Here is a 26700-nt window from a genome sequence, read left to right as displayed (position 1 = left end):
TTTCCATGGGCAGATATGCTTTGAAGATTTGACTTCCATTTGGGGTGACAGTGGGCATGTGGTAGCTTCTTTTTATTTATTTTCAATTACTGTTATTCAATATTATTATTATTTTTTAAGTTTATTGGGGTGACAATTGTTAGTAAAATTACATAGATTTCAGGTGTACAATTCTGTATTACATCATCTATAAATCCCATTGTGTGTTCACCACCCAGAGTCAGTTCTCCTTCCATCACCATATATTTGATCCCCTCCTTTACCCTCATCTCCCACCCCCCCTTCTCCCTTACCGTCTGGTAACCACTAAACTATTGTCTGTGTCTATGAGTTTTTGTTTCTCATTTGTTTGTCGTGTTCTTTTGTTGTTTTTGGTTTATATACCACATAGCAGTGAAATCACATGGTTCTCTGCTTTTTCTGTCTGGCTTACTTCACTTAGCATTATACTCTCAAGATCCATCCATGTTGTCACAAATGGTCTTATATCATCTTTTCTTACCGCTGAATAGTATTCCATTGCGTATATATACCACAACTTCTTTATCCATTTATCTATTGAAGGACATTTTGTTTGTTTCCATGTCTTGGCCACTGTAAATAAAGCTGCAATGAACATTGGAGCACACGTGTCTTTATGTATAAATGTTTTCAGATTTTTTGGGTAGATACCTAGGAAAGGGATTGCTGGGTCATATGGTAATTCTATTCGTAATTTTTTGAGAAACCTCCACACTGCCTTCCATAGCGGCTGCACCAGTCTGCATGCCCACCAACAGTGTATGAGGGTTCCTTTTTCTCCACAGCCTCTCCAACACTTGTTACCATTTGTTTTGTTGATGATAGCCATTCTGACTGGGGTGAGGTGATATCTCATTGTGGTTTTGATATGCATTTCTCTGATGATTAGTGATGTTGAGCATTTTTTCATATGTCTATTTGCCATTTGTATGTCCTCTTTGGAGGAATGTCTATTCAGGTCCTCTGCCCATTTTTCAATTGGGTTGTTTGTCTTTTTGTTGTTGAGTTGCATGAGTTCCTTGTATATTTTGGATATTAGCCTCTTATCAGAGGCACTGTTTGCAAAAATCTTCTCCCATTCGTTGGTTGTCTCTTTATTTTGTCGATGGTTTCTTTTGCTGTGCAAAAGCTTTTAAGTTTCATATAATCCCATTCATTTTCTTTTAGCTTTTACTTCCCTTGCCTTTGGAGTCAAATTCATAAAATGCTCTTTGAACCCAAGGTCCGTAAGTTTAGTAACTATGTTTTCTTCTATGCAGTTTATTGTGTCAGGTCTTATGCTTAAGTCTTTGATCCATTTTGAATTAATTTTGGTACATGGTGACAGATAGCAGTCCAGTTTCAGTCTTTTGCTTGTGGTTATCCAATTCTCCCAGCACCATTTATTGAAGAGGCTGTCTTTTCTCCATTGTATGTTTTTGGCTTCTTTGTCAAAAATTACCTGTCCATATATATGTGGTTTTATTTCTGGGTTCTCAATTCTATTCCATTGGTCTATGTGTCTGTTTTTCTGCCAATACCATGCTGTTTTGGTTATTGTAGCCCTGTAGTACAAGCTAAAGTCAGGAAGTGTGATACCTCTAGTATTGCTCTTTTTTCTTCGGATTGCTTTGGCTATTTGGGGTCTTTTGTGGTTCCAAACAAATCTGATGATCTTTTGTTCTATTTCTTTAAAAAATGCCATTGGGATTTTGATGGGGATTGCATTAAATCTGTATATTGCTTTGGGTAATATTGCCATTTTAACTATGTTGATTTTTCCAATCCATGAGCACGGAATGTCTTTCCATTTCTTTGTGTCTTCTTCAATTTCTTTTAAAAATGTCTTATAGTTTTCAGCATATAGGTCGTTCACATCCTTGGTTAAGTTTATTCCTAGGTATTTTATTCTTTTTACTGCAATTGCAAAAGGAATTGTTTTTTGTATTTCTTTTTCTGAGATTTCATTGTTAGTATGTAGGAATGCAATGGACTTTTGTACGTTGATTTTGTAGCCAGCAACTTTACTGTATTTGTTGATTGTTTCTAATAGCTTTTTGGTGGAGTCTTTAGGGTTTTCTATATATAGCATCATGCCATCTGCAAAGAGTGACAGTTTAACTTCTTCATTCCCAATTTGGATGCCTTTTATTTCTTTCTCTTGCCTGATTGCTCTGGCAAGGACTTCCAACACTATATTGAAAAGCAGAGGTGATAGGGGACAGCCCTGTGGTGTTCCTGAATGTAGAGCAAAGGGCTTCAGTTTTTCACCATTAATTATGAGATTAGCTGAGGGTTTGTCATATATAACCTTTATTATGTTAAGGTGTTTTCCTTCTATACCTATTTTATTAAGTGTTTTAATCATAAATGGATGTTGTATCTCGTCAAATGTTTTTTGTGCATCAATTGGTATAATCAAATGATTTTTGTCCTTTATTTTGTTTATGTGATGTATCACATTGATGAATTTGCGGATGTTGAACCATCCTTGTGCCCCGAGGATAAACCCCACTTGGTCATGATGAATAATTTTTTTAATGCATTGTTGTATTCGATTTGCTAGAATTTTATTTAGGATTTTTGCATCTGTATTCATCAGAGATATTGGTCTGTAGTTTTCTTTTTTTGTGTTGTCCGTACCAGGTTTTGGTATCAGGGCAATGTTGGCCTCATAAAATGAGTTAGGGAATACTGTCTCTTCTTCAATTTTTTGGAAGAGTTTGAGCAGGATTGGTATTGGATCCTCTTTGATTGAAGATTTGGTAGAATTCACTAGTGAAGCCATTTGGTCCCGGACTTTTGTTTTTGGGAAGCTTTTGTAGACTGATTCAATTTCGTTACTGGTGATCAGTCTGTTTAGATTTTCCAGTTCTTCATGGTTCAGCCTAGGAAGGCTATATGTTTCTAAGAACTTGTCCATTTCTTCTAGGTTATTGAATTTGGTGGCATATATATAGTCCTTCATAGTATTCTTGGATGATCCTTTGTATTTCTGTGGTGTCCGTGATAACTTCCCCTTTTTCATTTCTGAGTTTGTTAATTAGTGTCATCTCTCTTTTTATATTAGTGAGTCTAGCCAAGGGTTTGTCAATTTTTTAATCTTTTCAAAGAATCAGCTCTTTGTCACATTAATTTTTTCTATTGTCATTTTGTTCTCTGTTTAATTTAGTTCTGCTCTGATTTTTGTTATTTCCTTTCTTTTGCTGACCTTGGGTTTCACTTGTTCTTCTTTTTCTAGTTCTTTAAGGTGTAACATCAGGTTATTTATTTGGGATTTTTCTTGTTTCTTGAGATAGGCCTGTGATGATATAAATTTCCCTCTTAAAATTGGTTTTGCTGCATCCCAAATAGATCTTTTGATCTCTCCTCTAATTTCTTCTTTGACCCAGTCATTCTTTAAAAGTATGTTGTTTAATCTCCATGTATTTGTGTTTTTTTCCCCACTTTCTTTTTGCAGTTGATATCCAATTTCAAAGCCTTGTGATCAGAGAATATATATGCTTGGTATGATTTCAATCTTCTTAAATTTGCTGAGGCTGATTTTATGTCCCAATATATGGTCTATCCTTGAGAATGTTCCATGTACACTAGAAAAAAATGTATAGTCCGATGTTTTAGGATGAAGTGCTCTATATATGTCAATTATGTGCATTTCATCTAATGTGTCATTTAGGGCTGCTATTTCGTTATTTATTTTCTGTTTGGATGATCTATCCATAGCTGTCAATGATGTATTTAAGTCCCCTAGTATAATTGTGTTTTGGTCAATTTCTCCCTGTAGCTCTGTTAGTAGTTGCTTGGTATATTTCGGTGCTCCCTGATTGGGGGCATAAATATTGATGACTTTTATGTCTTCTTGTTGTATAGTCCCCTTTACCATTATGAAATGTCCATCTTTGTCTCTTGTTACCTTTTTCACACTGAAGTCTGTTTCATCTGATATCAGTGTGACTACACCTGATTTTCTCTGGGTTCCATTTGCTTGGAGTGTCAATTTCCACCCTGTCACTTTGAGTCTATTCTTGTCCTTGTAGCTGAGATGTGTCTCTTGGAGACAGCATATGGTTGGATTTAGTTTTTTGATCCAATCTGCTACTCTGTGCCTTTTTATTGGTGAGTTCTGTCCATTGACATTTAGGGTGATTATTGATATGTGAGGATTTCCTGTCATTCTAGCTTTAATTTTCTGGTAAGGCTGTGTATCCATTGTTTCTTTGCCTTTTTGCTGTTGTCTATTATTTCTGTGTGGTGGTATTCTATGATGTTTCCCTCTGTTTCTTCTTTTATTACAGTATATGTTTCAGTTCTGGATTTTTTTTGAGTGGTTACCCTTAAGTTTATGTAAAAGAAAGTTTGATATTTAGAGTATTCCATTTTCTTCAGCACGCTTACTTTCTCCATTCCCATATCCCGGTTCAGGCCTTTACTCTCCCCCTTTTTGAGTTTTGGTTGCCACAAATGGTCCCTGTTGATGGTGGTCGAATAGCCTCCTTTAGTATTTCTTGTAGTGCAGGTCGTGTATTAGAAAATTCCCTCAGCTTCTTTATGTCTGGAATGGTCTTTGTTCCTCCTTCATATCTAAAGGATATCTTTGCTGGATATATTATTCTTGGCTTATGATTTCTTTCTTTCAGTAGTTTGAATATTTGGTTCCACTCCCTCCTGGCTTGTAGAGTTTCTGCTGAAAAATCTGATGATAATCTAATGGGCTTTCCTTTGTAAGTTACCGTCTTCTTTTTCCTGGCTGCCTTGAGGATTCTTTCTTTGTTGTTGATTTTAGACAGCTTCAATACAATGTGCCTTGGAGAAGGCCTGTTAGGATTGAGGTAATTAGGTGTTCTATTTGCTTCTTGGATTCGAGGGTCTAGTTCTGTCCACAAGTTTGGGAAGTTCTCATTGACAATTTGTTTGAATATACTCTCTGTTCCCTTCTCTCTCTCTTCTTCTTCTGGTATGCCCATTATTCTTATATTGCTCTTTCTGATGGAGTCAGAAAGTTCTTGTAGAGTTCTTTCATTTCTTTTAAGTGTCAAGTCTCTTTCTTCTTCCATCTGTGTAACTTCCAGGTTTCTATCTTCGATGTCACTGATTCTTTCCTCCATCTGGTCAACTCTACTACCTAAGCTGGTTATTTCATTCTTAATTTCTTCTATTGTGTTCTTAATCTCCAGAAATTCTATTTGGTTCTTTTTTAAAATTTCAATCTCTTTCGTAAAATGCTCATGCTGTTCTTTGATTGTGTTTCTGAGTTCATTTAACTGCCTATCTGTGTTTTCTTGCATCTCGTTGAGTTTTTTTAGAACTGCAATCTTGAATTCTCTGTCATTTAAGTCACATATTTCTGTATCTTTAAGTGCCTTTTCTGGAGATTTTTCACTTTCTTTCTGAGCTATTTTGTTGCCTTGGTTATTCATGGCAATTACTGGTTTACTATTTCTCTTCCTAGATATCTACAGGAGTGGCTTCTGCAACAGGTTGATAGGAAGCGGTCTTTCTTTTGTTTTCCAGTACTTGTTGGTAGAATGTTTTATTTTTTCTCCGACTGCAGCTTATTTTTCTTCTCCCACACGGTAGTGCTATATTTTCTCTGCACTATTCCAGCTTCTCACACAATGGGGGGATTCCCTGGGAGACGGGCTTCTCCTCTGTTAATAGTTCATCTAGGTCACAGGGCGCAGTGTCCCGGTGAGTATGCGGAGAGCTTTTCATGTTCCAAAGCTCTTCCAGCTCCAGATTCAGAGCCCGTATGTTTCAGCAGTTCTGTTTACTCCTGTAGGTGACTTCGGTAGTGGGCCTCTTCGTCTTGCCTGTGTGCTGTGCAGGGAGTCCTTTGTGGAGTTATTGTTGTTTGATTAGTTGTAAATTCCAGGGGAGCTTTACAGAGGCTCACCTCACGCTGCCATTTTTCCTCACAATTCCTATTTTGTACTTCTTAATCCCTTCAGTTTTTTTCATCCAGGTCCCCAACAACCCTCCCACCTAGCAACCAACAATTTGTTCTCTGTATCTATGAGTTCATTTCTGTTTTATTTCTTTGTTTATTTTGTTCTTTAGATTCCACATATAAGTGAGATCATATGGTATTTGTCTTTCTCAGTCTGACTTAAGAAAGATTTTTCTTACTATACAAAATCCCTTTAACATTGTTAAGGAATTGGTTGTATGAATTATAGTTAATTGATAGAATGCAATTTAGACATTGAAATTATATTTTAGCAAAATAATGACAGGATAAATAGTTATATATATACATATATATGGAAAAATATATATAATAATATATATAATTCCATATATATATATATGTATGGAAAAAGTATGTTGCATAATAGTGTACACTGCTGCAACTGTGTGAAAAAATGCACATAATATGCACAGAAACAAGTGACTAGAAAATGTTCACCAAAGTGCTAATGGTAGAAACATATGAATGGTGGGACTTGGATGACTAATTTTCTTCCTTATAATTTTCTGCATTACAAATTATTCTATTTGCTTCTGCTTTAAAAAAACAGTCATAAAATTCAGTTGATGACTGGCTGAAAGTCTCATTATTTGGTAAACTGCACCAGCTCTAAAAGTTAGTGGATATTTATACAGTCTGGTATGATAATTTGTTTTACTTTTAAAATGAAAGTGTATACATATTCAAAGTAAGCAGTATAACTAGTGTAATATTTTGGAGTCCAGTACACACATATACAAACACACTCACACATCCTCCTTATCAAAGTCTTTTTTATGGTTCTTATGTCCTTTTTTATGCTTGCTATCTCTTTGTTGAAGTTCTCACTAAGTTCCTTGAACACCCTTATAACCATTGTTTTGAATTCTCTCTCTGGTAGGTTACTTGCCTCCATTTTGTTCTTTTTCTGAAGTTTTCTCCTAGTCATTCATTTGGGATGCATTTCTTTGTTTCCTCATTTTGGCTGCCTCTCTGTGTTTGTTTCTATGAGGTAGATCTGCTATGTCTCCCAGTCTTGGCCATATAGTAGGTGTCCTGTGGGGCTTTGGCACAGTCTCCCTGGTCACCTGCTCTGGGTTTTCTAGGAGTGTCCCTTGTGTGGGTTGTATGTGCCCTCCTGTTATATAGTTGAGCCTTGATTGCTATTGGCATGTCAGTGGATGGGATTTACCCTCAAGCTGATTGGCTTTGGGGTTTGGCCTTGCCTACAGCTTATGGGCTGCTGTGTGAGGGGCTTACTCCACTGAGTGTGATTCACTCCAGTGGGCTCTGGTGCCTGTTGAGCCTGCCCTTTGTGTATGCCACTTATGGGGCTAATTGGGTAGTGCTGTGCTGTGGTCTGAAGCCAACCTCCAAGTTTGTTCATTTGCGGCCTCTTGGTAGGGGCTGCAGTGCAGGCCCAGGTTACCCACTGCCTGTTACCACCCTGCAACTAGCTGGTAGGAGCTACAAGGATCCTCAGTTGTTCATTGCCAGTGCTAAACCTGGAGGTCTGTGGGAAATGTCTACCACCAGTATTGGGCCTGGGGTAGCCCCACAGAACCAGGACACTCTGAGGTCTGCTGCCACCTGCTGGCTCCCTTAACGTTCAGCTGCTGATAGAGCCTTGTATGGTTTGCAAGTTGAGTGAGGCAGCATTTCAGGGAATCACTAGAGTAGGTCAGGGAATCACTAGAGTGGAAGAGTTATGGTCACCTGGTCCAGTGCTGAGCCTGGAGCTACTCAGCAAAAGTCTCAGAGCATACCGAGGCCAGTCACTGCCCACCTGGTGTCTACCAGACTCCGATTGTTTTCCAAGAAAGTGCACAATGTGGATGGTGCTGCCTGCTCACAGAGAAAGTGCCTCCAGCAATGGGGAAGTTGGGAGGGGCGGGGTCCCAACTGAGTAGCCAGGTGGAGCAGTGGAGCTCACCAGGCCAATAAGATTCAGATTTGGCCTGTGGGAGGTGGGCTTAAAACAGGCAAAATGGCGTCCGCTTGCCAGCTGCACAGTAAGAGGAGCCTTCATGGGAAAATGCCGACTGTCCTCTAGTCCTCCACCTGCCGCCACACACCTCAGTGTGTCTCCCCATATGTTTCTGAGGCACCCCTCCCCTCCCGAGTGACTGTCCCATTGCCAGAGCCCAAGGTAAGTGCCTGCAAGCCAGAGAGTCTGTGCGTGGGCCATTTAAGAGAATATCTGTGTTTCCCACAGCCTTCCTTCCCACCTGGATGGTCGGAATCCTTACTGTTTTTCACAGCCTGATGTTGTGGGGGCTCTTCTTCCTGGCACCAGTACTCAGGGCTGGGGAGCCTGGTGTGGGGGGTTGGAGTCCCTAGCTCTTCTGAGAGGAACCTCCACAGCCGCGATATCACTCCTGATTCTACAAACCTCCACTACACCGAGGTTTGGGGCCTGTTCTGCATCTCTGATCCTCCTACCAGTCTCGAGGTGGCTTCTTCTTTATATATGTGTGTTTAATTATAGTACTTCTGTTCTGCTAGACTTCAGATGGTTCTCCAGTTTGATTGTTCTATAATTTAGTTTTAATTTTAATGTGTTCATGGAAGGACGTAGGTACAGTGTTTATCTACTCTGCCATGTAAAGTCTCCTTGCAGCTATAAAGTTAAAGGAAGTTTAATTCAAACTAGTTCTTTTTCATTTTAATCCAAAGTGAATAATTGTGGCAATTATTTGTCCTGTGTGTTGGTCTAAAATCTGTCATACACCCATTTCATACTGGGTATATAGTTACCTGTTTTAGTTTTATGCATTTAAAGTTTTAAGTATATTAATAATTAACAGTTCAAATATTTTTGCTTAGTCCCATTGAGTTTCTGAATGTAGCTTCTTACATCTTAGATTAGGTGTCTACTGGTCATGTTTGCCAGTATTTCATTGGGAAAATGAGCCTGCATTTTTATGGCGCTTTTAGTGTGACTTCTTTTCCTGACCTGCAGAGGTATTCCTATCCAAAGGATACTTAAACAGTTGGAGGAGTTATTGAATTTGCTTTCCTTCTTTGTGAGTCACTCCCATGGTATTATAAGGCATTGATCACTTACATACTTAGCTCTGACATTCTCTGATTTTGCTGAAATGTTGTCCTTTATAATTCTTCCTCCCGACTACTTTAGTTCTTATTTGGATTTATGATGACTATCTCATTTGAGACTTAATTGGTTTCTATCACTGTCTTTTCCATGGCTCCAGAGGGTTTATTACACTTTTAGTTTTTCTTTCTCATGAAAACGAGGGGGCAATATTTTCTATCTCTTAGCCTTATCATTTCTAGCAAACCATATCAGTTTGTGGGCTGATATTTTAAAATACTAATGAGTATTTTTTTGTATCTTTTAAAAAATTAACAAACTTTAAAAAGTTAGTTTTAGGCTTACAGAAAAATTGAGCAGAAAATACAGAGAGTTCTCTTTTATTCCTTTTCCCTCTCCCCCACAGGTAATGCTAATTGTTAGCATCTTGCATTAAAGTGGTACATTTGCTATAATTGATGATCCAATACTGATATATTTTTATTAACTAAATTTCAGAGTTTACATTAAGGTCGCTTTTTATGTTGTATGTTCTATGGGTTTTGACCAATGTATGATGACTTATATCTACCATCTCAGTATCATGCAGGATAGTTTCATTGCCCTAAAAATCCCCTGTGCTCCACTTATTCATTCGTCTGTCCCCCTGAACCTCTGGCAACCATTTATCATTTTACTGTCTCCATAGTTTTGCCATTTCTAAAATGTCATCTAGGTGTAATCATACAGTATATATCCTTTTTAGATTAGCTTATTTTAATTAGCAATATAACTTTTCATAACTTGATAGCTGAATAATTTTTCATTGTATAGATGTACACAGTTTGTTTATCCATTCAACTGTCGAAGGACATCTTGGTTGCTTCCAAATTTGGCAATTATGAGTAAAGCAGCTATAAATAGGTTCATGTATACAGATTCTTATGTGAACATAAGTTTTCAACTCATTTAGGTAAATTCCAAGGAGTGCAATTGCTGGATCATGTAATATAGCTAAGAGTATGTTAAGTTTTGTAGGGAACTGCCAAACTCTCTTCAAAAGTGGCTCTATTATTTTGCAATCCCATCAGCAATGAATGAGGGTTCCTGAGGGTTCACATCCTCCCCAACATTTGGTATTATCGTGTTGTAGGTTTTAGTTTTGCAAAAGGTGTATAGTGGTATCACATTGTTTTTTTTTTGAATTTGCAATATCTTGCTGACATGATGTTGAATTTTTTTTTTTTTTTCATAGCTTATTTGCCATCTGTGTATCTTTTTTGGTGAAATGTCTGCAGATACTTTGCCCATTTAAAAAAAATCGGGTTGTTTGTTTTTTTATTGCTGAGTTTTATGAATTCTTTGTATATTTTGAATACCAGTTCTTTACCAGGTATACATTTTGCTAAGATTTTCTCCCAGTCTATAGCTTGTCTTTCATTCTTTTAACACTGTTTTTTGCAGAGCAGAATTTTTACATTTTAATGAAAGTCTAACTTACCAATGTTTTCTTTCAGGGAGAGTAGTTTTATTATTGTATCTAAAAAGTCATCATGAAATCCAAGACCACCTAGATTTTCTCCTATTATATTTTAGGAATTGTATCATTTTGTGTTTTACGTTTAGGTCTGTGAGCCATTTTGAGTTAATTTTTTTTAATTAAGCATTCTCACCAAAATTTTAAAAAGCATATATTTAATTTAAAAAGCATGCATTTGTATTTACATGTAATTTATGTAATATTGATATTTTTAAATGAATTGATAACGAAATATTTTTAATGTATTAGTTTTAATTTCTACCATCAAAATTGTTTTCAAATATCAATCATTTGATAATTCCAGTAGGTCCTCATTCAATTTTTGTTGAAAGCTAAGATCAAGAAATTATCTGAGTTGCAAAAAAGCCGTTCTCATTCTTAATATCAGCACTGATATTTAAAAATCTTTATTTTGTGACCTGGAGTTTTTCTATGACACAGCAGTTTTCCACAGTGAGATCAGTGACATAGGGGACATAGGTCTTTCTTTTGTAATGTGGGAAAAGAGTGACTATGAAAGGAGAGGAAGAAAAGAACATGTTTTCAGGCAGATCTGTCTTATGAAAGTACATATGTGGGAGTTGAGAATGGAAATTGGGCACTTAAAAGCAATTGGGCACTGTCTTCTTGTAGTGTAGCCTTCGGGAAGCCTTCAGGTTCCCCCAAGTAGAATACACCAGGAAGTCACCTGGTCAATATAGTCTTGTTGATAATCATACACTTAAATTGATAATTAAAGTGCAGTGAGGAAGTACAGGGACAAGGGGCGGGGCAGATAGATAATTTCAGTTGATTTGAGGGATATTGAAAGTAAACGAAATGAAATTGTATAGTGGTTTGGAGTTTGCAAAATACTTTCATGAATTATCTACTTTGATCATCATGTTAAGCTAGTAGGATATCTGTGGCAAGGTTTTGCCCCCATTTTACAGGTAAGAAAAATAAGGCTCAGAGAATTTTTTTTGGTAGAGGGTTACTTAGAAAATCTTCTGATAGCACTTCTAATTAGTTTCACATGACACTAACTGCAAACTATTTTCAGAAAATTGAATCCATATTTACTCTCATTTGACTGTGAAAACCTTGAGAATTCTTAAATGTTATTCAGATTCTGCAAATCTGAAACACTGCCTAATAAATCTTTAACCACTAGTACATTTTTAACCACCTGAAAAACTTAACATGGAATATATTTCATAGGTGTATATTTATTTGGGTTTGTTCCGTCTGATGGGGCTGACTAATACAGTGAGAAATGTTATTAAACCTATCTGTATCTTTTGTTTGTGGGGGCTGTAGTATAGTTTCCATTAATTCCTCCTACTTTCGTACTCTGAATAAACTGCACTGGTCTGGGTTATAAATTTAAGTCAGATTAATTTCTACCTTTTAGGTATGAGAAGCAAGAGTGTCTTATCACCTTTAGTGAGAACTTTCATCAGTCTTTTCTCACTCGCAAACATACCAAAATTAAACATTAAATGCCCTAATCACTAGCTCTGTATATATAAGTAGATTGAGGATCAGCAACATGAGTTATAATTCTTTGTTTCTACAGTATATTTTAGGTGAGCAAAATCATTTGCTTATTGAAATTAGATTTGTGGCTCTTCTGGGACAGAATCGGTCATAAGATAGTTGTGAGGAAATCAGAAATTGCCCTTCCAGTGCTGAATGCCCACTCCCATGTTTGTAGCACTGTTGACTTCCAAAGAAAGTCCTAGACCTGCATGTCATCTAAGGGTTCTAAGGTAATATAGTTCCTGAAAGGGTCCAACAGTCTTCCATCCCCAAAGAAGAAAACATCAGTTTTCAAAATATGTTTTAATACATATAGCTTTCAGGTCCAAGATGATATAATGTTACATTTCAAAGACAAATTTATCCACTTAATTATTCTTTTCCTGAAGGAAGAATGTTTTCTGAAATTTCAAGTCAGATTTTAACTAAGAATTAATTTCTTTAGATACTCTCCAGAGTCTCAATGTATTCAATAATATGATCAATGAAAAAGATTTGCACGTATCACCACATTTGAGGTGGTTTAGTTGAAAAAATTTGCAACAGCTTACTGAATTCCTGAAAGAAAATAAAATACTTTTTAAACGTAGGTAAAAGCATATTGAATTTAAACATTTTTACTTGACATCAAAATTTCTAAGAACAAGAGTATCAATATCAAATCATTATTTTGCTATCTCCAAGTACATTTGGTTCTAGACATCCCCACTTGTTGCATGATTATCTTTGCTTGTTAGTGCTAGAAGAGCTTATTTTTGCAACATTTATTAAGTCCCATCGGAGGAGATGGCATACGGGCTCATCTACTGTGCTAACTCCAGTCTATTAATAGTGGCTGCTTGCAACATTAAGTTAGGAAGGTTCTGAGGCTCACCCATAAATATCGTGATTGATTAGCTGTATCTGCTATGAGCCTGTGTGTGTTTGGTGGGGATACAAGGAAAGATGGGAAGAGGAGAGCACAGGCCGTTTCCAAATATTTCCAGCTCTGACATAAGATGGAAAGTATGTCAGACCAATAGTTAACTGTCTTCTTTATGGGTCAGTTCTATAGGGTTGGTGGCCCAGTAAAAATATTCCTTCACATTGCTGCAGTCAACTGTGAGTGAGTAAAAGGGCTCTCTGATTTTATTAGTATATGTATTTGTTAAGGAAACACAAAGATCTCTTCTCTCCCTCTCTGCAGATAACTTTTGTGGCCCAGGGGCATTTTCCCAGCTGGGAGAACTTACAATCTGGGGACACTGTGGTGGTTTCCTCAGTAGTGAGCATGCCCCTCTGGATGCCTGCAGGGGTGGTCACTCCAAAGTCATCGTCTGTGCCACTGGGAGTTGGGAAGGGGTTCTCTGGGGTTCCGTGAATGGCAGGATTTACTCCTGCTTGTCCTGCAGGAAGGATTGCATTTTGTATGTCTGGATTCACCTGACTGGTGGGCAGGATGGCTCCCGGAAATAAGGGCTGGAAGATGAGGCCTGTGAAGATTTGTGGGGCCACTGGCTGGAATGAGGGAAGGAAACAGAAAACAAAGGAACACATTTTAAGGCGGGTCAACCAGCCTTTTCTCTTTTGAAGGCAGCAAGTTTGGATAGGAATGGCAGGACAAAGAAGGTAGAGCCAGAGAAAATAATAAATATGGGGTCATTCCTCAGAGGAAACACCTCCCTCCCTGAGTCAAACCAGATGCTGGTTTCATTACTAGGATTGCTTGCTGTCTCCAATTCCCTCAGAAAGGGAAAGCCACAATCAAGGCAGTCACCAGGAAAGGAATAACTGCATCATTTGCTAAAATCAGGTGTATCCGCAGGTAGAACTAAGGCAGAGAATCCATATAATTATGACAGGCTATACCTCTGTTATTGACCTAAGCCATAGTCTATCTTTTGCCCATAAAAAGTTATTTAGGAGCATAAAAATTAATGGAAAAAATTAATTCAAGTGGATTAATCAATCTTCATGTCATAGTTTACATCCCCTCAAGTTTCTTTTGATGTATTTTTCAAAGACATTGGAATATTCAGTCAGAATTATTTCCCTTAGCAGTTCAGCCAATTGTGTATTCCTTGGGGTTACCCAATAGAAATCCTCTTTATTGGACTGTGAATGATTTGCACACTGGTAATGAATGCTGTTGTTGCCACACTTGTGCTTCCCCCCCCCCCCCCCCCCCCCGGGAAACAAATTACTGTGAGAAGTTCTTCCTAAGAAGAAATAATTTGATATTGGCTGGTTTTGGAGAGAGTTCAGGCAGGAACCTGTTCTCTGGGACCTCCTAGTTCTGATGGCATTCTCATAGAATAAAAGGGTCCAGAGCTCATAGTTAAGATTCAGGACAGTTTCCCCAGCATGCTTCTCAATTGTTGGTTTGCATAAAAACCATATGAGGAGCTTGTTAAAAAGACAGTTTCCTAGGCTCCATTGTTAAAGAGATTCAGCTTGAATAAGTAGAGGCCAGGAACCAGGAATCTGTATTTTTAATCAGCATTCCAAATTGTCCTGATGTGGTGGTCCAGGAGAGAAGTTTGGGAAACACTGCCTTAGATTTACAAGGTATTGAAATCAGAATTACACTTATGCTGGCTAAGAGATAGGAGTAGAGTACAGAAGTTTTCAAGTTGGGTCATGACATCTATAGATTGAAATAAAGAAGGTGGGTCATACCCATCATTAAAAAGGAAGACAAAAAAATAGACTATAAATTACCTAGTGCATTCCATATTGTTTCATGGAATGTGTGTATGTTTGTGTGTGTGCGTGTGTGTGTTTGTGTTAGCTGCCTCAAAAATTTAGCTGTTATTGTGGGTTTTACTAAAAAAAGTTTGAAAACCACTGGCCTAGTATATAGAAAAATGGCTTTTGATCTGGATTTACTCTTTTCTGACCTTGGGGCCTAAATTGCTTATGCTCTCTGAGCCTCAGTTTCTTTATCTACAAAGTTAGTTTCAAAATCTCTACTTTGTAATTTGGTGAGAATTAGAGGCAATGTAAAAGATTTCCTAAGGTGCCTGCTATATAGAATTGGCTCAAAAACTCATAGATGTGGGTGTTCATATGTCAATGTTGGCAAAATAGCACATGGCTTCATTTTATTTATGGACAATCTAGCAAATCTCGACCTTTTCCACAATAGAAAAATAAAAACCCCTGTGTTCCCAGATATTGCCTCAACTTTTTACTTTAGTGTCATGTTTAGATACCATATTAATTTAAGTCATTTTTCTCTAAAAATGACTTATGGGGAAATGCATAGAAGTACCTAGTAATGATAACATGAGTTGTATTTAGGTTAAGCACTCTAGTTATTCATGTATATAGGGAAGAGTTCATTCATCACTATAAAATGCTAGAAAAAAGACTATATTTTCACACAAAAATTTAAAATTTAAGTCAAGAAAATTAACCTTTCCTGAAATAAATATCAATATGTATATTATTCTACATCTGTATGTATTTCAATAATATATAATCCTAGATTTTAATCAATATAAAGTTAAAAATACACACTGACTTTCTGGATAGGACTGAATTTGACATCAATATACAGAAAATAAAAGCTAAATCAAATTAATGGAAAAGTAGCTGGAGAAAGATGATAAAATCCTGAGTGAGACAAAGAATAACCTAATGCAAAGATCTATAAAAAAGTTCAGTTTAGTTTAGTATACATCACGTTTAGGGTTTGTGGTAAAAAAAGACCATGAGTATGAAGACAGAAAACAGCATTGTGGTAGTACTGAAAATAATTTGAAATGTTAGTAATTAAAAATTTTTTTTTACCAATTCCTCTGAGCTTAGGATAGTCCCCTAAAAAATAATAACATAAGTTATTAGACAAATTTTAATATGTTCATGGCAAGATATGTATATTATAACTTCAAAACTTGAAATAGTTTTTAAGATTATAAAGAAAAATTTCTCATTATTTTCAACAATATTTTAAACTGTCTTTGTGATTTGTACCACAAAATTCAAGTCAGCACATGATATCGCACTGCTAATATTTATTATCTGAGTGATGTGAGGTCTTCCAGACTTAAAAAAATCATTTATTTTTCTATTATTAAATAATAGATACACATTGGAGGAAACTTGGAAAATGCATAAAGCAATAAGAAAAAAAATATAATCATGCAGTTTGATGTATTTTCTTCCAGATGTTTTTCACACATTTCTTTTTTTACATAATAGAAGTCATGGAATTTATACAATTGTGTCTTAGCTTTTCTTTTCATACTATACAACAATTATTTCACCGTATTACTGATAAAATTTATAAAATAGGCTTTTAAGCACTCACAGAATATTTGCTTTTATGTTGCAGTTTATTTAATCATTTTTCTTTTATTTACATTTAAGTTGCACCCAATATTCTTCCATACTGTAAATACTATTTTGATGAATATATTTATAAATAAACCTTTGATGTATTTCAGATTATTTCCTTGGGATGTGTTCCCAGACATGGAATTAAGAGTTGATGTGAGTTTTATATAAGATTTCTTTTTGAAGTAAAAGCTGCCACCTGATGCTCATATTTGATCTTGACCCTTGGCAATTTTACCAGTGATTTCAAGAATTACCTTTCACAAAAGAAAATAGGGAGAGAGAAGAGTGTTTGTATCATTTTTAGAGAAAAAATATATAGTTAATAAATAAATTTGAAATTAAAAATTAAATCCCCCAAATTATTAATCATTAGATCAGTCCCATTAATTAATTTTTTTCTTAACAGTGTGGTTTAAAAGATTGACTGGCTGCTTCACGTGTAATATTTACTAACTGTATGATTATAACTGAGTAAATGTAAATATCTCCAGTTACTCATCTTCAAACTGGCGATATAAATATTGTCTATAAAATGTGTTGAAAATTAAATGAGATAGTACATAATAAAAAAGTACTTAGAAAAGTGCCTGGCACATAGTAAACACTCAATAAGTATTAGTTCTTGTTATTATCAGTTTCCATACAATGCAAAGTGAATAGGAAACTTGGAAACTCCCTGGTCAATTGAGGCAGGATTAAATATTTCACACTAAGATGATTTAAAACAAAAATCAAATTACAAAATAATCTTACCTGGGCTCCAAGTTGTGCTACAATAACTGGTAACATCTGATAAAAATAGTGAAAAATTCAGTAAAAATATATATTCAAAGGTAAGTTCTGGCAGATGATATAAATAGTGAGACTCTCTTACTAATGAATCATCTGTAATCATAGATTTGACTCATAGAGCTGGATGGGAATCAGGACTCATCTAATTTGTGAAAAGAAAAAGGTTAGACCCAGGGAGATTTAGAAACCAGTCCAAGGTAGCACATTTAGAAAATAGAAGTTAATAAGTTGAATGAAAAAAAAAATTTGGTCTTAAGCTACTTCCAGACTAAAAATTATTATAAGAATGAATGATATAAAATGTTATAAAAATGCATGTGTTTATTTTGTATGGCATTTGAGAAGACACATTAAAACACATAGTGGATATTTTAGATACAAAGATTTCTTGAAGCATATATAGTTAGTATCATAATGGCTGCCTGGATATTTTGCTGTTAAAATAGAACACTGGTAGCAATTATGGATGGTATTGTTCAAAAACTCCTGGCACAGGCAGAGCTCTTAGAACTAAGTGAGAAATACTGATAACTATGTAAATGTTATGAATTTATGGTCGAAAAGATTTGGGTAGTATGCGATGTATTGATGTGCTTTAGTAGTTTTAAGAAGTAACCAAGAATTTGTGAAAGAAAACTAAGGTTTTAAGATATGTTTTTATTTCTATAGAAATTCACACAGTGCCAGGAAGTCATCAAAATGGGACTTTTAATACTAACCAACCCAAAAGATGTGAAAATCTTATGAAATAGACTATTATTTCCCAAGACAGTTGGTGTAGTAATACCCATAATACCAAAAGGTAAAAATTACATACATTTAAGGAAAAACCTTACTGTCAATGAAATTCTTGGCTATTGACGAAAACCAGCTAATCTTCAGAGCGGCAGTGGGAAAGTGAGTTGGGGGGAGGAGGGAGGGACACTTTGGATTTGGGAGAAAACAAAACTGAAATTTCTTTTTTAAAAGTGAGTGGGAAGGAACAAAAAATACAAATAGGAAACCACAGATGTCAAGGTAAAAACTGTAATGAGAGAATTTAGTTGTTCACCAATGTAAAAATAAGGAGAAAACTTTTTAATTAGTTTTGGAAGAGAAATTATTTGACATAATGATAGCTAACACTGAGTATTTGCTATGTGGTGGGCACTGTTCTAAGTGTTTTATATATATTTACTCATTGAACTCTTATAACAGCTCTAGAGGTAGGTTCTACTTTAATCCCCATTTTAAATTATGAGGAAAGTGAGCCACAGAGTGGTTAAGTAACTTGGCCAACATCACACAGATAGTAAGTCGTGAACTGGGATTTTACCAGAAGCCATATGTGGTGCTAGACTAAACTCAAACACATTGGCTTTGATTTAATTAATGGGAGCTGTGGACAGGTGCTCAAGTTTCTGGCAGAGGAGAGATGCCACTTTGCATAGGGAAAGGCAGCGTCAGAGAGACTGACAGGGGCTGCACAGGAGAAGGTCAGATATGGGGATCCTTGGTGGTGGCATAGCATAGAGACAATGAAGAATCCCCACAGAAATGGGAGTTTATTTATATTATTGCATTTTAGGGAGTGTGTAATGTCAAGCCCTCTCTACTGAACCTTCAGTAATATCTACAGTGCCCACTAATGCCTTTGACTGGAGTGGATATTCTTTGGTGAATATCAAGATGTACAAAGTCTGTCTTTAAGGTTAGTGCAGGGCAACAATTGAAACTGAAGTTGGGAAGTCAGCGTAAGGATTATGCCAGTATCATGTGTTAAAGAGATTCTCATTTTATTTGCCTATCTCTGTAGACTTTTTTAGAGGATCACTTTTATTACTGAGATACAAATAAGCAGCAAATATGTTGAGTGAAGGCCCTAATATATCTGTAAATAATAAGTACTGACTTATTCATACAGAAAAAGTCGAGAACCATATGACTTCACTCATATGTGGGATATAAAACTGAAAGCAACAAAGGAGCAAGACAAACAAATAAAAAAACAAAAAACAAACTCATACACACAGACAACAGTTTAGTGGTTACCAGAGAGATGGTAGAAGGGGATAAAAGTGTCAAATATATGGTGATGGGAGGAGAATGACTCTGGGTGGTGACCACACAATGGGATATATAGATGATGTATTACAGAATTGTATACTTGCAACCTATATAACTTTACTAACCATTGTCATGCCAATAAATTTTAATTAAGAAAATAACTACTGACTAATAGACAAGTACACATCTCAATATTAAAAAAGAAATGTGAAAATTAGTTATGTTACAGAATTTCACAAGTACGAATTAATATAGTATAGAGTATCTTGTGTTGTTATTTTGGACAAATGAAGGTACAGAAAAAAGCATTAGTTGCACATGATGTAGAATTTAAATCGAGCAACTTAAAATTATTTTGTTAAACTCATCTTTGATTATAATTACTAATTAACACAACTTTGCTCTCATTAAAACCTGGTGGTGTCCACAGTGGTAAGAAGATGGTTAGGATATATTTGTCCATTGTGGTATTCATGCTTCATAATTTGAGAATGTGTATTAAAAGTCCTACATGTTTGTACGTCTTTGGAACTATAAGTTCTTTTCCTAAGAACTGGTCCTAAGGAAATAATCATTGATATAGTCAAAGACTTAGTTACAAGGATGTTTGCTGTAGCATCACTTAGTTAAGCAAAATTTTGGAGGAAAAACCAATTTTTTGCAATACAGTAGAATACTAAGCAATCATTAAAAACAATGTTATAAGTGAATATTTCAAAATACAAAACTATTCAAAATTTATTAAGTGGAAAAATCAGAGTATAGAACATTAGCTAGGGTCAGAACATATTTTCTTTAAAAAAGAAAAAAAACAGGAATGACATATCCTAGAATATTGAGTGTTTAATTCTAGCTGAGTGAATTTTATGGGATTTTGTTTTGTTTGCTTATCTGTGTTTTCTAAGATCTTTAATTAACATATATTATATTTGTAATAAATAATAAAGGTACTATAAAAAATTAGACCAATATGTGGGAATGATAGGGTCTGAGATTACCTATCATTGGAGAATAATACCTATGGAGAATAAGTTCTCCATAAAGACTTAGTCATAAATGGGTCATTACATTTTTCTCCAGACCCTAATTATTTATTTAGACAAGTGTCAAAAAGGTAAAAATTTGGGCTTTCTCAGTAGTTAAAATTTAAACACTTCTAAAAGGAGTGATGCCCTAAGTATGTCATTCATATCTTAGTGTTAGAGGGTTTTCTAGGGTTTTTCCTGAAAGCAAATTATGGTGGGTGGTGAGAAAGTACTGGAAAGTCTTTGGGAGACTTTTGAGGGAGCATGGAAAGGGGTGCAAAAAAGGGAAGATTATATTGCTAAATTTAAATTTTATCCACCTCTTAATTTTAATTTAGATGATTCTGGTCACCCAGAAAGTCTTCAATAGAAAACACAACATGCTAGAGAAGAATCCAGATACCTTTCAATTTCCCTTCTTATAATTTTTACTTTTCAGTCTTCATCAACTCTTCAGATTTCCTGATACTCATTACAAATGTATTTTAGAGAGATTATGGGAAGCATGCTCAGTTTTCCTGGGGTGTGTTTTCATGGATTTTCAGCAAGAACCAAATTGCCAAAGACAGTTCAGCCGAATATCACTCTCCAAATTATCTGGATAAAATGTTCGAGAACCTTGAAAATATTCTTTCCTCCTCTTTAGGCTTCCACCTAAGAGAACATAAATGCTCCCCATTTTTAAACCAAAGTGGAACTTACTTGTGGCTGCAGCTGCTGTTGTACGTTTAACCCTCCTAGGGTCAGTGGGAGGGTCTGGGCAGCAGGTGCCATCCCTGCAGCAGGATTTAGCTGTAGGGTAAAGAAGATTTTCATTGTGTTGTTTCAGTTTGGATATTCAGGAAACTAAAATGTATTTACAAAATATAAATTTGTTTAATGGAGAATTTACTATGTAAATGTGTAGTATTCTATGTTGCATTTGGAATTAGATGTAGAGATGAAGTTCAAAGACTTGTTTAGTCTACTGGTACAACCACATGGTCTGCCGAACTTTTTCCATATTAAATGTTTCCTTGGCATTTAACCTGTTCTCTTTGAGAATTACTTAGATGATTTCATCCTAGCTTTTTCTTTTTGGCTGTAACAGCAATGATTCCTGGAATTTTCTGATGGCTTTCTTACAAAGAAATGAATTCCTTCATAGGTATCCCTGTGAAAACTGTGAGGGTCAGAATAAAATATCTAGTTTGTATGTGGTCTAATACCATATATATATATATATATATATATATATATATATATATATATATATATATATATATATATATATATGTAAATCTGACCACTGGAAAAAAGTCCACTTTAATCAGGAAAGGAACTTAAACTATATGTAGTTTAAGGAACCATATAGATATGCTATGAGAAATATGAAATTCTGTCTTTTCTCATTTGCTCTCATCGTTGGGGTGAAGATAGCAGTCATAATATTTGTGTGGGTGTGTGGATATTGTAGGGGTAGTGAGGAGGGGGTGGCGGAGGAATGGGGAGAGGAGCTTAGAGAAGACGTGAGAAAAACTAAAGAAGTAAAGACTTCAGAATTATGTGAATTCCTTTAGAAACCCTCTTGCTAAGAAAAATGTTTTATGATGTGTTGAATAGTATCCAGCTTTCTGGCTTTTCTCTGTCTTCTCTCTTTCTCTGTATGTGCACATTTGTGGGTACACACACATATATACACACTCAACGTTAAGTGTGATATTTATTTAACAATAGATATTAAAATGATATAAGAGGGTACTTACCAGTTGCAGATCTGAGCCCAGTGTGAGCATCTGTGTCAGTGGTATCAGACCTAAAGAAGAGAAGACCTGTACGGCATTGAAATTGATGTATGAGACGGGAGGTTGTCTGTTTTCACTATACTATCAATGGTGGATATCCTTAAGTAACTTATACTCTCAAACAGGTGAATTTGCCATGAAGGTACATGAAGGTTAAGCTTCAGGGCCTCTCACTAGCATTGTCCCCTTCCATGGCCCTGGCAGGCACCCTAGCAGTATGTCCAGTTTATGGTATTTCTCAGCTTAAAAAAATGTGTACTACTTATTTCTTATTATAAACTATTCACTTTAGTACTTGATTTTACATGTCTAATTTTGTATTCTTTTCCTTATAGAGTGTCCCCAAATTTTATAAGCTTCAGTTTTCCTAAGGAGAGAGATTGGCTTGAGTTCCCTAATGTCCATCTACAGATTAAAAAAGAGATCTTTAGACCCTGGTGTTATTTGATTGTACTATTTCAAAAAGTCTAGATGAAGGTAAGGTGGGGTACTTTAGAGCAGAGGAATGGTTGGACTGGGAAGAAAGGTAGTAGCCAAGAGACAATAGAGTTTTCAAAAGTATTTAAATATGCTTTGAAGAAACAAATTTTCCAGTGACACATTAATTCATTAACAATGGAACTTAAGAAAACCATGTGGAAATGTGCAGTTATTTTTATAGATTACCTCCCAATCCCTGCTAGCTCTGGCAAATACTACATATGACATGCCACAGTATTTCAAGGGCATAGATAATCAAGGTTTATCAACAGGTATAGGTATTGCTTTTCAAAGTTTACTAGATAGGTTGCTAAACCTTATTATTATTCAGACAAAATGAAAAAGAATGAAGATTTGTATTCCTGACTCAAAATTATTGTATTGGTTTCTGTTTTACTTTACTCCCAAAAGGAAAGTCTCCCTCCCTCCCTCCCTCCCTCCCTCCCTCCCTCCCTCCCTCCCTCCCTCCCTCCCTCCCTCCCTCCCTCCCTCTCTCTCTCACTCTCTCTCTTTCTCTGTCATGAGACTGTGCAAATCTTGATTTTAAACCCACTGATCTTAACATGTTTCCTTTGCTGGTCTGTAAATGTTCCCCGTTGGAGGACTCTTACCTGATTTAGCTGCTGTTGGTTTGCTAGGGCTGCCTGATCTGGAACCAGCTTTGTTGGAGGAAGTCCCAAAGCAGGGTTGAGCTGCATCTGTGATAACAAATATTTGGTGAGGCAAGGAAGTGTTTGAAGTTTTGTATCCACTTATTTCCAGGAGGTAACAAGTTGTCCCAAATGCAAAATGTCTGTCTTTAGGCTCTGTGTGTTTTGGAGCAGTTTTAATTTCCCAGAACATTTTGTGCCTGGCAGGAGATTGAATTGTAGAGTGGAAAAATGCCAGCCCAGGAAATGTGCAGTGGAGAGAGAGGTAGGGTGGGGCATGGCACATGACTATCTGGTGTTAGTTCCTAGGCCCCCACTTCTTTTCTGTAACTGCTTTCTTCCTTTTTCAGGGCATGAAATATAGTCTGCCTCTTAGCTCTGTACACATTTGTTTTTTCCTAATGCCTGAAGGTGTGCTGCCAAAATTCCTACTGCATTTTCATGAAGCTTCATGCTTTTGCCTCGTGCCTGACCAGTCACTTTCTGTAATGGAAGTTCAGTCTTTTTCCTGGCCAGAGTATTTTCCTAGTGTATTAAGAATCACTGAATTTCAAGGGTGAAAATGTGCTTACAGTCCACATGACCTATTTGTATGGTTTTGTTTAGAGATGAGGAAAATGAGGCCCAGACAAGCAAAGCGATCTGCCCAAGGTGACATGGTGAGTGGCAGAGCCAGTACTAGGATCTTGCAAGTGCTCTTGGTCCTTGAAGAAATTAATCCTTCTCTCAGCTCCTCTCAGCATTCCCTCTGTATTCAGGTGGAAGCTCGCTGGCTATGTTGACCGCAGCTGGCCTCTGCTCTTGGCTGCATGACAGATGGCAGTATGGTGTGGCCCTCCACTAATGCATGTGCCCTTGGGTTGCTTGGATATACCCTGGGGCTGCCACTGACTCTTGGTTTCACTTTGAACTTTTTCCCTTAGGTGTAAGAGGTAAGATTGGTATTACCTGTGTTTAGAGGTCCCTTTAAGTTTTAAGATTATGTAAGTATACATTCTGCAAATTTCTTTTCATCTCTTACAACCTATTGTCAGAATGGCAGTCAGAGTGACCTTTGAAAACAACAGTCTGGACATTTCACTCCTCTGCTCATGCTGCTCATTGACTTCCATTTTAACTCAGAGACCCTACAAGGCCCTCAGACCCTGGGCTCCGCTGCCCCTCTGACCTTCCATCCCATCTCATTTCCTCTCGCTCACTCTACTACTTCCTTCCAGGCTACTGGCTGCCTCTGCAACAGTGAAGGCTCACTCCTGCCTCAGAGACTTATGTCTTTCCCCAGACACTGGCTCACTCTCTCACCTGCTTCAAGTCTTTGCTTATATTCACCTTCTGATTGAGGCCCACTCTGACCACTCTCTTGAATATGTAACCTGCCCCATCTCCAATGTGCACCCTATTCCCAAACTTTTGACCTACTGAAAACAATTGCTAGGCTGTTTTAAGTGTCCATATTTGCAAATTGACTCATTTTTATGCCTTTATGATAATTGAATAAATTCATTTACTACTAATGAAAAATACCTGTCCATGTGTCCTGATTTTTCATTTGATAAATATCAGTACTGTACTTAATAGGCATTATAATGTCACCTGTTTCATCTCCTGCACCACCAACTCTAGCTGCTTTCACTTTATTGGCTATTAACAATCTGAATTAAGCTAGATGCTACTCCTTTATTTACTTTGAATGATACTTGTGCTCCTGGAAAGTTTTATTGATCATGAGTTTTTACAAGTTGTATAGTAATGTAAATACACTAGAGGCACTCTATTTGGAGAGCTTTTTGGTAAATTTATTTGGTGAAGTGGAAAATACATGTTTTACAAAAAAAAATTAACTTCCTAATTTACCTTGTTTAGAAATTGAATTTTTGCAGATGTCTTTCAAGCAGGATGTATGTATATTTGAAATGAAATGAGAAGGAGGTTATTTATTTATATCTGTTCTGTCCCCTTTCCCACAAGATCACTCTGTGCATCTTCTTCATAGAACTAATCACAGTTATAATTCAGTTGTAATTTATTATTTCTTTTGAAAAATTGTTTATTAGTACCTACAGTCCTAGTGAATACCATAAAGGTGAAGAATCATGCCTTTTTTCACCCTCATCATTGTATAATATCTTTAGCAACTAGCACATTATCTGTTTAATAGAGAGTGTTCAGCAAATATTTACTGATTGTGTGGCTGACTAAGAAGTGTCAAGTGGGCTTGAAGCTGACCTAAAAATGGTTTCTTTGTGTTCTGCTATTTCACAGCAAATATATTCTAATTGTTTTCTCAATGACCACACTCAAACATCTCAAATAGTGAAAGGGAAGTCCACTTAGAGACCCAAACAACTCATCTCATGTCTATAAAATATTGGAGTATGTGTTCGAATACAAGTGTCCCCTTTAAAAAAAATAAAACTATTATATGTGAACACATTTTGTGATAAAGTGTTCTAAATAAAAAATTACAGAAAACTGTAATATTCCCTTGGTACTACATGATATGGTAGGCTTTTTCATGTTTATACAATCTAGATGTTTGTGCTTCCAATTAGAAAAATCAGAAAATGCAGTTTACCTCTTTAGTCATGAGAAGATAATTAGTTGCCAAGCAATCTTAAATTATTTTTGGAAAGTAAAATAAATACCCATTTTGTGTAGATATAATCTAAGACATTTCTTTTTCTCCTAATTTCTATCTTATTGTTCTGACAAGATAATAGAAATCCTACCACAAATGTAAGTACATTGAAATATGCACTAATACTTTATAAGTTTATTATCTTTCACCTTGGAAAACAAAAACAGGAAACTAAGGGAAAGGGTCAGAGAATAGAGCAGTTTTGACTGAGGGCGGAAGTGAGATAGGTCTACAATTAAAGATGCTGCTAAGGCTGGTTGGTACGTAAAATAAACAAATTACACTTACTGGTAATGAGTGAGTTGATCCTAGAAGACAAAATAGAAGAATCGTAGTCTTCATCTTTCAAATTGGTACCTATAACAACAGAATAGTATTAGAATAGTATTACTCTTTCACTCCATTTTTTTCCTTTGGAGAGAAAATAATACTTTAAAAAAAAAAAGAATGTTCTATTTGAAATATGGTCAGTTACTGTTACCTTTCTCTCCACTAGGCAAAATGTACAGGTGAAACAATTTTCAAAGTCCAGTTGATTTCTCCAGTTTCTGTGGTGAAAATTTTTTTGATGAATTGTGAGTTTGTAGAAGGAATTTAAACTCAACTCCAGGAGGTTGGCAACTGAGAGACCAATCAGGACTTAGCTGTCTTCTGTGAAATCATTTGGTTTCTTTCATTTCCCAACACTTCATTAGGTGAGTTATTAGCTGCAGACATCACATTACCCAATGTCTACCATTCAAACAGAAGGTATTTCAGGAAGACATGCCTTGAGTAATTAAGAAAAAATAAAGACAATTAGAAAAATTAAAATCCTTCTTTACCTCCATCTCCTTCCCAAACAACTTCCCAGATGTACCTGTTTAATCATGTATGAACATATAAATCAAATATCAAAATACATATAACTGTATGTCAAA

General features: G+C 36.0%; 1 protein-coding gene across 2 annotated transcripts; it reads right to left on the bottom strand.

Moving 5' to 3' along the window:
• Window positions 1–12311: 12311 nt before the first annotated feature.
• On the bottom strand, window positions 12312–26379 carry AMTN (amelotin). Of its 2 annotated transcripts, XM_019757080.3 has the most exons (9): window positions 26262–26379; window positions 26069–26137; window positions 23104–23190; window positions 21974–22039; window positions 20931–21020; window positions 17119–17154; window positions 15817–15843; window positions 13275–13539; window positions 12320–12600 (listed from the first exon to the last, which is right to left on the bottom strand). In XM_019757080.3, coding segments are annotated over exons 2-9 (627 nt in total). In that variant the 5' UTR covers window positions 26123–26137; window positions 26262–26379; the 3' UTR covers window positions 12320–12598. The 2 variants fall into 2 exon arrangements, 1 of the variants encoding a protein (XP_019612639.2); XR_012493701.2 differs by lacking the exons at window positions 15817–15843; window positions 17119–17154; window positions 26069–26137; window positions 26262–26379 and having other exon boundaries at window positions 12312–12600; window positions 23104–23366.
• Window positions 26380–26700: the final 321 nt, after the last annotated feature.

The sequence above is a fragment of the Rhinolophus sinicus genome, chromosome 1, assembly GCF_057876585.1.
Source record: "Rhinolophus sinicus isolate RSI-liver-muscle chromosome 1, RSI-T2T, whole genome shotgun sequence".
In the NCBI taxonomy this organism is placed as follows: domain Eukaryota; kingdom Metazoa; phylum Chordata; class Mammalia; order Chiroptera; family Rhinolophidae; genus Rhinolophus; species Rhinolophus sinicus.
Note: the sequence above shows the minus strand (reverse complement) of the source record. Positions and strands in the feature narration are given on the sequence as shown.